The sequence below is a fragment of the Lepidochelys olivacea genome, assembly GCF_965140295.1.
Source record: "Lepidochelys olivacea isolate rLepOli2 genome assembly, chromosome: 2".
Classification (NCBI taxonomy): Eukaryota; Metazoa; Chordata; order Testudines; family Cheloniidae; genus Lepidochelys; species Lepidochelys olivacea.
The window spans coordinates 224323208-224336934 of record NC_140412.1 but is presented as its reverse complement, the minus strand read 5'-3'; the positions used below and the strand labels follow the sequence as shown (position 1 = coordinate 224336934).

General features: G+C 43.1%; 1 protein-coding gene across 1 annotated transcript in view; it reads right to left on the bottom strand.

Annotated features, from left to right (window-relative positions):
- CALCR (calcitonin receptor) overlaps nt 1-13727 on the bottom strand; it is a 278935-nt gene that overhangs the window by 32533 nt on the left and 232675 nt on the right. The window contains exons 9-11 of the mRNA XM_084620901.1: nt 8568-8628; nt 8405-8471; nt 3110-3328 (exon numbers count right to left, since the gene is read on the bottom strand). Of these exons, the coding sequence (XP_084477027.1) occupies nt 3110-3328; nt 8405-8471; nt 8568-8628 (347 nt within the window). The remainder of the gene's footprint in view (nt 1-3109; nt 3329-8404; nt 8472-8567; nt 8629-13727) is intronic.

The window sequence follows — 13727 nt, the reverse complement described above, 5'->3', positions numbered from 1 at the left end:
TCTTAACCCTCCCCACTTTACAACCGTGTTTGAGGGCACTTCTCTTCCCACTGTGTTTTCCCTTCTAATGACATGGAAGGACTACCCCTTTTTTCAGTGATGCCTCTGTTTAGGATTTTGTTTGTTTTTTCCATTGCCTTGGTATGTTCTAATTCCTACTGTTTGTTATTAGGATATTGTATTAATTCTCAGTGTTGTTTTATAAATAAAATGATTATCCCCACGGTCACATTGCCTCACTGTAAGTGGAGATAGCTGTATCATGAGCCTGACACTCAGTTACGATGTTAGGAAAGGCACACTTGTATCCCTAGAGACCACAGACGTGACAAAACACAGCGGTGCCTACAACAGGAAAAGATACACACCTTCTCACTATGTCTGATGGGAATTATGATATAAAGATGGAGCTTTTAAGAATTACACTCAGCTGTCCCTGCTAACCAGGCACTTGTCCATGCTGAAATAAGCACCTCCTAAATAATTACTCAAATTTATTTACAAGAAATGAGTGGAAACAGATTCTGCTGTAAGCTTTTCTACCTATAGGCCACCTGAATTTATTTTTAGTTTTTCATTCAGTGGTTTACTTGCACAAAGAATTGAGTGTCATTGTTAGCAAAAATCCAACATAATTTTTTTCAATTACTGTAGCTTATTTTACATAAAATAATTTAATTTTCCACCAAATACACGTAAGTTGTGAATAAGCAGTTTTCCTGGCAACTATGTAAGCAGTGTCAGGATGAGCTCCACCCTGACATCTGGTGGTGAGGTGTGGCAAGTTGTGGAAAAGAACTTCAGGGGCTGATCTCATTTGCATAGGCACACCCACCCCGCCTAGAATGAGGCCATAGCTGCCCAAATGGTCACTTTGGCTGCTGTAGGATCCCCAGTGTCTCTGTTATTGGGGCAGGAAGAATAAATTGTTATTACCCTGATTATGGGAATCAAAGACAGTGGGACTGTACTTGGCCTTTTGTTATGATGGAGGGACTCACCATCAACTAAGTAGCACTCGCTAGGCAAGGGTCATGGGTTCCAAAACTCTGTGAATTGAGAGAGGTTGGGGACAAGTATTAATACTTGGTGGTATGGGCCCCCTGGTGAGGGCCTTACATGCTAATTGTATTTCCTCCTCTCTCCACTGTGGAATATCAGAGCTAATTTTGATTTCATTAGGAGTCTAGTTACAGGCTGCTGAGCTCACTTTGGACTAATGGTGCACCAGCACTGAGGCTCCCCTACTACAAGCTGAATTCACCAAAGAGCTGAAATCACTGACAGTTGTGTTAAGTAGTGGGGGAGCCTGAAGATATATTGTGGAGAAGTTTGCGGGATGGCTGGAGTGCCTTGTGGACAGGCTGGTGGAGCAGTTCATAGGACGGCGGGAGCTGCTGGTGGGCCGCGGAGCAGTTTGTGGGACGGCGGGAGCTGCTTGTGGGCCGCAGAGTGGAGCGGAGCTGAGCGAAGCAGTTCGTGGGGCGGCTGGTGGAGTGGAGCGGAGCAGAGCGAAGGCCTATGGAGCTGTGGGGCGGTCAGCTTCAGATCATGTGAGGTGCCTTTTACCCCTGCCCCCATCTCCACCCAGGTTGGGAGGTAAAGCTCTGCAGATAAACTTTTGAACTCTGGGGCTGCCCTGACCAGGGACAGAGACTTTTGGGTCATCGGACTTTTGGGACTTTGGGTGATTTGGGGTTGCTGACTCAAGAACCAAAAGGGAAAGGGCATGCCCCAATTTGCTTGGGGTGGGTTTTTTGCTCATGGGTTGTGTTATGAATCCTGTTGGTGGTGTTTCCCCAACATAATGCCACATTGTTTCTCTCTGTTATTAAAAGGCTTTTTGCTACACTCAGACTAGATGCTTGCGAGAGGGGAAGTATTGCCTCTTGGATGCGCCCAGCGGGGGTGGTATATATTTGTCCCAGGTCACTGGGTGGGGTCTCGAGCCGGTTTGCATTGTGTTATTGGAATGGATCCCCTAGATATTGAACCTGGCCCTTGTTGCTGCCAACTCTGAAGGACAGAAGGGTTACAACTATAATTGATAAGCAAGGCATAGAACAGTGCTGTAAGTACAACACCTACTAAAATACACATGCACCTGTTATGGACAGCTTTTGCTCCTGCAATTGCTATGTATGCAGGCAAATTTGTGGTTTCCCAGGTACATTGGTTTTCAGGCATTTTGAGAAGTAGACAATCATTGTACATGCAGCTGAAAATATGGCCTAATATGTCAAGGTAATTGATACATAGATATCAGTGGAATTATTATGTTATTACTTTCCCCTTGGGAGGGGGGAAATTGTTTTGCACACTATCTCACTGATCTGTAACTTTCAAATAATTCTCCATCATGAGCCTCTGCACGAAAAAAAAAATAAGTAGAGGCCAATGGGATGTTTGTTCACTTTACACATGTCTAATATTAATATCACAAGTGCAATTTTTTGAAGTCTGCCACCCTCGGTGAATGATGGACAGCATGCATTGAAGCCAGGGTAGAGAGCCAAGCAATTGAAAATGATGTATTACTGTACAAAAGAAAGAAAATAGAAGACAGCCCTTTTGAAATATTGATACTGTTCTAACATTTTGATTTTATAAGCGTTTTGAAAGAGTTGTATTTTAATTTAAACAGCTTAAAATTGCGACTTAACAATTAACTGAGCCTTAATTATCTTGATCCTTTCTTCCACTGCGTACAAACATCTCTTCCTTGACACAGCGATTTCCACATACAGTTAATTTTAATATCATCCCCTCTGCAGTGTTTTTGGAAAGGGCTGTCTGAGCACATTTGCATTAGCAGGGCTTTGAACAACATTTAAAGCCTTATGTGATCTCAATTTTCTTTACTCAATGCAGAAACATCACTATTCTGTAATTCTTGAAGCATTTCCCCAAGCTACTGGTGACTGTTTGCACACTAATAATAGAGCCACAGAAGAAGGGAATATATGATGTGAAAATGTTGGAGAAAAAGGAAAAAAAACAAGCAGTCATAATTACTTTCAGAGACAAAGCATTTGGCAAAAGAATCCTCTGCTAAAATTAACCCTACTGGCAAATACATGTACACATAACTTGCTATGATATTCCATACCTGGTAATGCATTAATATATGCATGATGTAATCATATATTTCTCCAGCAAGTCTGTTTTCTGGTCTCCAGGGAATAATGACAAACTGAATTCCTAGTAAGGGCACCAGGATTAGTGTGGCTCTGACAGCTTTCATGTACATGTTGGACTCAGCCCGATGAGTATCTCTTAGCTTTGTCACCAGAACTCGGACGATGTTAAGCAAAAAGAAAAAATTGACCTAAAAAAGAGAGAGTCTTTATTGGTAAAACACTCAAATTAAAATACAAAACCCAGCAATGACAACAAAACACAGCTTCATGGCCCTGTTAGAGCTCAAAACAACAGCTCATTGGGATTGACATTGTGCCCGCAAGGGCGGGGGGAAATACCAGCGAATGGATGACACTCAGGCGTGAAAATAGTAAGTTACGCTTTATTGAAGGAAGAACTTACGCTCCAATCTGCGCGGGAGCCCCTAGGACGTGAGGAGGGACTGCAGGGGACTCTGGCCATTCGGGACAGCTGACCAGGCAGGACTCCGCCGATGGGGAGTCCTCTGCGGTGTTATATTCTCCATGCTTATCTCAGGGTTTCATAGGGTCAACAGCTGGTTACATTCTTACATGTATAATTTATGCTTGTTATATAAACTGACTTGTTTACAGGCAAAAAATATGCTGAGCTATGCGAAGATATCTTTTGGCAGGGTCTGTCAGACAAAGTTCATTGAAACTGCCTGCATCCTCCGCTTACATCCAGTCACATGCTCAGTCCACCACTTAGCTCCTCGCCAATCTTCCGCAACCTTGCCCCTTCAGGCATACAGACCAAAGTATAACAAGGAGTCTGGTGGCACCTAAAAGACTAACAGATTTATTTGGGCATAAGCTTTCGTCGGTAACACACCACTTCTTCAGATGCATACTCCATGCATCTGAAGAAGTGGTGTTTTACCCACAAAAGCTTATGCCCAAATAAATCTGTTAATCTTTAAGGTACCACCAGACTCCTTGTTGTTTTTGTGGATACAGACTAACACAGCTACCCCCGATACTTGAGACCAAAGTATGTAACCTTGGGTGCCTTAACACACCTACTGCCAGATTTACATCAGTGGAGGATGTGCCCCCTAAATCCCTTTTTGGGCTGTAAGGGCTCAATCCTGCAAGGTGCGGAACTCTCTGGCTCCAATCTGGCAAAGCACTAAAATTATGCCCACTCAGTACCATCGAGTTGTTTACTGAACTCAATGGTACTACTCATGTGCTTAAAGTTAAGCATGTGCTTAAGTACTTTGCTGGTTTGGGCATTAAGGACAGAATTTTCAGAAGGGCTCAACACTCACATTTGTGGTCAGATATTCACATGAACTCCCGCTAAAGCCAATGGGAGCTGTGCATGCTTATCACCTCTGGAAATCAGGCCATTTGGTCCCTAAGGAAACGGTACAGCCTGAGTATAAGCAGAATATGGACTTCCCATCTTTCTAGTACAGCTAGCTCATGTACTTTCACACTAATGGCACGATATCATGCACATAGCAGTGACATAGTTTCTCCACTTGTCAGATTTTTGAAAACATTGGAATGATTTTGCTGTATTACTCAGAGCTATATTAAAATAGTCGTAACTCCATAAATAGATGAGAGAGCATATCTGGGCCTTCCAGCATGAAAAGCCATGATCAGGAAAGCTTCAGTATTGTAACTACTGAGAAATACCTCAAATGTTTTACATTTGTGCTCTGCTTAGCAAGGAATAATATATGATTTCTGTGTCCCCACTCGCCACTTATTCTCCAGGCTTCCCCCAGGCCTCGCTGACTCAGATCACCTAACCTTTACTTTCAGAATTCCTTCAGGCAACTGATTAAAAAAAAATGTCTGTTAAGGTAAAAAGATGTGGCTCCTTTGAACCTGCCTGTCACTCTGTTTCTGCTGGGCAAAGAGCAGATATTGTGTTTCCATGACACAGCCACATTATGAATAGCACATTTTCAAACCAGGTATTATAACTGAGCCCCTGCAACCTCAAAGGCAGGGGGGCTTTGTCTGGATGGGTGAGGGAATAAAAGGTAGTAGCTCCTTTAAAAATCACCCTCTCTTGTGGATTCGGGTGGTGATGGGTAGGCATTATCTGTGATGGTGGGGCTCCCATAAACCATTGACCCCCTGCACATCTGAGAGAGGGGATTTAAGCCCTGTCTCTCCAGGTTAAGCACCTTCTCATGACTGCATTAGCTCTATTTTAAAGAAAGATTAACTTTTCCCTAGAAACATAGGGTGTCTGAAAGATACAGCATTGGAGAAGAGTATTAAAAATCCAAAAAGACTTATGTGCCCTCTGTCAGACTCAGCATTATGACAGCAGAACATTTTTTAGGCTGCTTTAATAAATCCGGTGCTGGGAGCTAAATTCCTTCTAAGCTGCACGGCCGCACATCAGGCTATAAAGGTGTGACGAAGTTGGGGAATTTTCTAGTGGTTTACATGAACAGTGTCTGCGCGCCTCAGTTTTCCTGTGTGCTGCATGTTTAACAAGGTGGTGGGAGAGGGTTTTTTGTTGCAGAGGACCAGGTGTGACCTCACCTAGCACCTGGGACCCCGGCCAATGGCCTGGATATGGGGGATTCTAGTGACTGGTGACCAAGAGGCTCAGCCCAGCTTGGAAGGCAGCCAGTTCAGGGCAGTGGAAGGACAATGGGCTGAGGATTGAGGACCCCGGTTACCTGACCAACCAGTTCCAGCCATGGGGGAACATAGGATGGAGGAGATAGGGCCCCAGCAACCTGTTTACCTGGGATGGAAGACAAAGCACAGGGGAGGAGCTGTTGGGGCTGGTGATATAGGACGCCTTGGCTAGAAAGAGGGGACTGCTGGACTGGGGAGAGAGAGCAGTCAGAGCCCATCTGGATGTAGTAGAGACCTAGATATATTGTGCTGAGGGATGTTAGGCCTGAGGGCCCAGAGAGTTTCCTGTGCTGGGTTCAGATGCTCAATAAACCCTTCTGTTTTACGCTGGCTGAGAGTCACTCCGGTCTAGAGATTAGGGTTGCATTATTCCCTCTGGGGGTGGAGGACCCAGGGGATACAGAGTGAATTAACTCCTTAGGGGGGGCCACAGTGAGAGACAGGCATTCAGAGAGGTGCTGTTCCAGGAGGCAGAGGGGCCTATGGCTTAACCCTCAAGAGAGAGAGTGGACCCCAGAGAAGGGCTGTCGCACTGAAGGGGGTTCCTCCCAGGGACCGTACAGAGCTGGGAGAGAGCATGAGTCCTGAGAGTCTGTGATAAAAGGGCCAAGCACGCGTGCAGCCATAGAGGTCTGGGGAAAGGAGAGAGGTAGGTGGGGAGGGGAGCAAGTTGGGGGCATGCAGGGCTGCTGCGGGGAGAGACACCTCTCCCCCGGCCCTGGAGCTGCTGTCAGTGGGGAGAAGTGCCTCTCCCTGGGAGCTGCTGTTAGTGGGGAGAGGGCTGGAGGCTGTCCCCTGGCCCCAGCCCTGGGTCAGCCTGTACCCCAAACTCCTCATCCCCTGCCCCACTCCACAGCCCACACCCCCAGCTGGAGCCTTCATCCCCTGCACCCCAGCCCCCTGCCCCAGCCTGGAGCCTCCTCCCACACCCTGAACCCCTCATTCCCGGCCCTACCCCAGAGCCCTCACCCCCCTGCACCCCAGCCCTGAGCCCCCCCACTCCAAACCCCTTGGCCCCACCCCGCCACACGTCACCTCCATATCGGTGCACATAACAAAATTCATTCCACAGGTGGATATAAAAAATTAGAGGGAACATTGGCTGTGAATGATTGTAAAGAGGAGGAGTTCACTGAGTATTCTCATTCTAGGCAGGAAAATTTGTTACCATACCAAGCAGTGTGACTTGTTTTCACAAATGCTATATTACAAAACTATCCTGTGTAGTTTTCCATTTCCCATATGTGATTAGAATAATTAAACTTAGAACGGAGATAGTAAGTTATTTTCTAGACAATTTTTAGGAAGCATACTGCAGCTTGGTATTGCTGAAATCCAGTAACAGTTCTTAAAGGAGGTTTAGAACAAGATTTTAAAGATTTTTAACTACTCTGAAACAGATCCATGTTCATTTATAGACATTTCCACAATGCTCAGCACCATCGCATTTGATCTCTCAGAAAAATAATGTGGATGTTTGCAAGTAGATGTCAGATCCCAAGCCAATGAAAGTTGAATCTGTTGGGATGCTGACACAGTGCATCTGGGTGACAAATGGAGATAGGACTAATGTTTGGTATGAATAAAAACTTTCCCAAAATTTCAGGGTGTTCAGGTCTGTTTACCAGTTTGTGTATTTTATATTAATAGGACAGTGGAACTAGTGGATTCCCTGATGCATATACTCCTGTCATATGAACATTAATGGAAGTTACGGGGTTGGTTTTACTATATAGGCAGAACTTGTAGGTGCCTAGGGTGGCAAGACAGAGTGAGTGGGAAAAAAACAAAAAAGCCAACCTTGGGAATCCTAGCTGCAACTTCCTTGATTTGCAGTCTCGTGCTCTGTGCTGCTCCTACTCAAGCATTCTATTCAGGTTCTTATCCCCCCAGCCTCTTCCCAGTTTAGCTCCCTACCTCTGTTCCCTTTTATTACAGCATCCAACAAAAAAGGGTAATTCACCACTGGAACAATTTACCAAGGGTAGTGGTGGATTCTCCATTACTGGTACTTTTCTATCTGGTAAAGATCTATCATGTCTCTAGGGAAAAGTAATTTTAAAATCAAGACAGGATATTTTTCTAAAAGCTATGCTCTAGTTCAAACAGGAATTATTTTGGGAAAGTTCTGTGGCCTGTGTTATGCAGGAGGTTAGACGAGATGATCACAATGTTCCTTTCTGCCTCTGAATTTATGAAAACCAATGCTGAATTATTGACTTGGTCTCAGGCTAGTCTGAAACATAGTTATTTCACGTATACCACATATAATGCAGCACATTTAGCACAGGTAAGGTTAACTGCATACAATAGAAGATTCAGTAGTTTAAATAGCTTGGCCATGATTTTCAAAAGGAATGAATGATTTTGGATGCCTCTGTTTTTAGATTGCCCCAACCTGAGACACCTTGAAGGGGCTTGATTTTCAGAAAGTGCTGAGCACCCACCCTCTGAAAATCAAGTCCCCTTAAGGGGGTCTCAGGTGGGGCATCCAAAATCACTTGCTACCTTTGAAAACCTTGGCCAACCTATTTAAGATACAGAATCTTCTATTCAATGCAATTTTGCATCATTTCTGGGAAGAGCAACTAAACTATTAACATGATAACAAATAATATTCTTACCAATAAAGCTGCCATTACGGGTCCATGAACAATATAGAGCAAGTGAGTGTCAACGCTCATCCAGCAGCTGGAGGAAGAATATATCATTAATTCAAATACATTTTTATACAAAGCTATAAAATGTGCTAAGTACCTTTAAAATAGATATAATACTCATACTCACTTGTCATTGAAGTATTTGGCTCTTGCAACAGCGTGAATAGATGCTGGCACTAAAGGAAACCCTACAATGATTAACGGTATACATCAGCCTTCATATTTTTTGGCATGCATTTCATGTGACACTTAAAATAACATTTCTTCTTTTTAAAAATCACGTATAAATGGGAATTCAAAGCTTTGACAAAAGACTTATAATAATAATATAATAATTGACTTTGAGTCATATGGCTTTCTCAGTTGTGAGATGTAGAGGAGAGTAATTGTGATACTTCTGTCAAAAGCAGCCATGGAGAAGTGTCTTGCTACCATCTCAGCTCAAAGCTGCTGTCAGTCACTCCAGGCATGTTGAAATATATGCAGGGAAAGGGGGAATGGCCAGCCACACTGGGGAGTAGAGAGAGGGAGCATGATATTCTAGGTGAAGTATTCCCTTTGGAAAGCAGGGTTCCTTGATATGTAAATCCCCACTGAATAGTGCAGCAGTAACTTATTCTGCGTGCCAGGTGATGGAGCAATAAATGACAATACAGCAACCAGGCTGCTTTTACTGAGGCTGAGGCCCAGGCCCTAGAAAATGTATAGAGTGGAGCCAGGAGTCTTACAAGCGTGTGAAATCTTGGAGTGTTTACTCTGCTAATCCTGCAGATTCCCAGATACTGTACATTCAGATGGCCCTACTCCACATGTCTATCATTAGTAAGGAGGATATGGTAGAAATCCTGACTCTTCCTATCCCCATATCAGCTCACGTAAGTCCTCTTTTGATGTGAAAGGGGAGGATACTGCACTTACAGACTGCTGTAGGGGGCCCATTTTTCTTTTTATGCCAATCCTGCAGAGGGAACCACTTGTACGAGGCTGAAGGTGTGGAAACCTGCCATGCTGTATTCTCTTCCTAGACCGAAGGAGCAGGCTTGATGTTTTCTAGTCATCCGGGGTTTTTTTTGAGAATCCTGCCTCCAAACCCTTGAATCTTGGGAAATCCATGCCACACTAGTTTCCCACCCCCACCATTAACAGCGTGGTGATTCAGTAATCAAGCCTTTCCCTCTGGTTGCATGTTACTTCCCATTCCAACAGGCTAAGAACCATGAAAAGGGGAGGTTTGCTAAAATGATAACATTAATTTATACAACATTTTACTTTGTAAACTGTGATGGACCTGGTAAGCAGGAAACGACCTTATCCAACAACTCTGTACAACCCCTTCCCTTGACCATGTGTGTGGAAGGGGCCCAGAAACATGGAAAGACCCTGACCTAGGATGTGTCCTGGTTCTTGGAAAAACAGCAATGGCATGTCAAGCCAGGAGCAGCAAGGAAGCAGGATGCATGGAGAAACCACCAGCAACTGTGTAGCTCAAGGTGTGACTGCTGGGTGCAGGTCTGTGAGGGACTTGTGAGGAAGCAGCAGAGACTGGGAAGGAAGCCAGTACAGAGGGGACCCAATAAAAGAGATACCATTAAGTGATCCTGGCTTGGAAACCTGCAAGTTCCTATTTGCTTTGAATAGAAGACTGGGCTGAAGAGGGCACCCCAGGCACTAAGCCTGAAGAGTCCGAACTCTCTGCTGGACTAACCCAGGGGCCCAAATAAGATCTGCTATTGTTTCCTTTGAGTTGTAAGTATTTAAGCCTCCATAGCGAGGGTATTTGCAACCTTTGCTTTTCTTGCCATCCCTGGGAAAATACTCTCTCTCTTTAGCTAAGTGTCTGAGTGGTGATTGGAACCCATCTGTGCTAGTTCTTAGGGGGCCTAGCGACTGAATCACCATCAGTGCTTGCCTCTGAGTTACACTGGCCCACCACTAGCACCTTAGAAGTAGTGAACCAGTCATCAAGGGTTTAACTAGGTCAGTCAGAGTATTATGGGTTGGGGTCACGCTCCCTTACTTCCTGTTTACTGAGTGGGAGTTCCCCTCACTGCTCCACACACTCTGTTGCAATGTATTTAAATAAAGCAGCAACTTCGCAACCCTTAGTCCTGTGAGTAGACTTATTTTTGTTGCATGAAGCGGTCTCTTTACAACAACTTTGGTGCACCACAGTCCAGCAGCTGTGCTAATTACCAAACTAAAGGCCACTGCTACGGTGTCATGTCTTAGTGATGCCTCGCTTTAGCACTGCCAGCCAAATCTCTGACTTTCTAGCTGGCCGCTCCCTTTTGATATGTAACCAATTGCTGCCATGGGGCTGCCAGCAGCTCTGTAGTGATAAGCTAGTGCACCTTCTAGTCACCATTCCTTTTTCTGCACACCCGAAAGCCATATTTTCATGTGAATTTATTTGTTTGCCGCCCACCACACAGTGGAGGTTACCACACTGTGGAGGATCCTAAGTTTGTAGACTTTATATTTATAAATTAATTAGGGCTGTCAAGCAATTTAAAAAATTAAAAAAATTAATCGAGATTAATCACGTGATTAAAAAAATTAATTGCGATTAATCACACTGTTAACAATAATAGAATACCATTTATTTATATATTTTTGGTTGTTTTCTACATTTTCAAATATATTGATTTTAATTACAATACAGAATACAAAGTGTACAGTGCTCACTTTATAATTGTTTTTGATTACAAGTATTTGCACTGTAAAAAAACCAAAAGAAATAGCATTTTTCAATTCACCTAATGCAAGTACTGTAGTGCAATCTCTTTATCATGAAAGTTGAACTTACAAATGTAGAATTACGTACAAAAAATGCATTCAAAAATAAAACATGTAAAATTGTATAGCCTGCAAGTCCACTCAGTCCTACTTCTTGTTTAGCCAATCGCTCAGACAAACATTGTTTACATTTTCAGGAGATAATGCTGCCCATTTCTTGCTTACAATGCCACCTGAAAGTGAGAACAGATGTTCTGATTGCACTGTTGTAGCCAGCATCGCAAGATATTTACTTGCCAGATGCACTAAAGACTCATATGTCCCTTCATTCTTCACCCACCATTCCAAGGGACATGTGTCCATGCTGATGATGCATGTTCATTTTCATCATCTGAGTCAGATGCCACCAGAAGAAGGTTGATTTTCTTTTTTGGTGGTAGAATGTAGTTCTGTAGTTTCCGCACTGGAGTGTTGCTCTTTTAAGACTTCTGAAAGCATGCTCCACACTTCGTCCCTCTCAGATTTTGGAAGGCACTTCAGATTCTCAAACTTTGGGTTGAGTGCTGTAGCTATCTTTAGAAATCTCACACTGGTACCTTCTTTGCGTTTTGTTTAATTTGCAGTAAAAGTGTTCTTAAAATGACCAACATGTGCTGGGTCATCATCCGAGAATGCTATAACATGGAATTTATGGCAGAATGTGGGTAAAACCATGGAGCAGGAGACATACAATTCTCCTCCAAGGAGTCCAGTCACAAATGTAATTAACGCAGTTTTTTAAACAGGCATCATCAGCATGGACACATGTCCTCTGGAATGGTGGCTGAAGCATGAAGAGACATATGAATGTTTAGCATATCTGGCACATGAATACCTTGCAATGCTGGCTACAAAAGTGCCATGTGAATGCCTTTTCTCACTTTCAGGTGACACTGTAAATAAGAAGTGGGCAGCATTATCTCCCATAAATGTAAACAAACTTTTTTCTCTTCGTGATTGGCTGAACAAGAAGTAGGACTGAGTGGACTTGTAGGTTCTAAAGTTTTACATCGTTTGGTTAATTAGTGCAGTTATGCAACTAAAAAAAAATCTACATTTGTAAATTGCACTTTCACGATAAAGAGATTGCACTACAGTACTTGTATGAGATGAATTGAAAAACAATATTTCTTTTGTTTGTCAGTTTTACAGTGCAAATATTTGTAATCAAAAGTAATATAAAGTGGGCACCGTACACTTTGTATTCTGTGTTATAATTGAAATCAATATATTTGAAATTGTGGAAAAACATCCAAAAATAGTTAATAAATGTCAATTGGCATTCTATTGTTTAACAGTGCAATTAAAACTGCAATTAATCGGGATTAATTTTTTTAATTGCGATTAATTTTTTTGAGTTAATCGCATGAGTTAACTGCAATTAATTGACAGCCCTAAAATTAATACATTTCAAAGTGAACTAGTTGAAAAACAGTTTTATTCCTTTCTATAGTCAGGAGGAATGTAGCTCTTTGGATTGCTTGCTTTAAGCGCCAGTGACCTCATCAGTGCTTTTAGGAGAAACACAGAGACCTGAACTCAGGCCTTGGCAAGCAAAGCTTTGTTCGGTTCACCTTCAAAGAATGCTCATGGCCAGAAAAGTGACCATGTCAATATGATGTCATTTTGGTCACTGTTATCAGCTCCCTGGGGGTCTTCAAGAGATATCCACTTACTCAGCTGCCAAAATAATTTTTCACTACAGTTAGGACTGCAGAGTCAATGAACATCAAACTGGATCTTTTTCTGTTTCATGCATCACTAACCACAATATTAGTGATGTTCCTGTTGCAGAATCTTTTTAATGACAATAATGCAGAAGAAGAAGCAGGAAGAACGTAGCTCCAGATCCCATTTTTATGGAGCCACTTAGTAATACCAAAATTTAAAACCAGGGATTTACGTGAAAAATGTATAGGTGCAGTGCTACACATGGTGAGAGTGGTGTTTTATTATTCTGTTAGGTGCATATGTACAGAGAACTTGGCTCTACACATTCAAATGTACATCTTTAGGTACAATTGAAAGTTTTCATTAGTATATTATAGTTCAGCAAGCTCAAATTTAACTAGCTTTAATTTCCAATGTTACTCTCCAAATTTAGGCCAAATTGTGATCTGCCCTTGTGCAGTTCCACAAAGTTTGGAGGGGTGAACCAGAAACAGAAACAGTGAATAAAGACTGCTTGGTCTTTACTTCTTCCAGGAAGCAAAACACACAGAGAGGGATGGAAGAAGATGAGACCATGATTCAACTCTCTTTCCCCAGACCTGGGCATGGCGCTGCGCTGGTTCACCAGAAAGAGAAGGGGCAATCTGTACCATCCTTATAGATGAAACAGAGCATAAACCCCTTGGGCTAACTAAGAAGCGCTGCGGGAGACGGTGCATCCTTAGGCACCAGGCAAACCTCTCTTGGTCATTCCTCAGAGCGGTGCAGCTATGTGCTGTCCCCTATATTGAGATGTGTGAAAAATCACAAATTGTAGCCTCTAGGAAGCATCTGAAAGTAG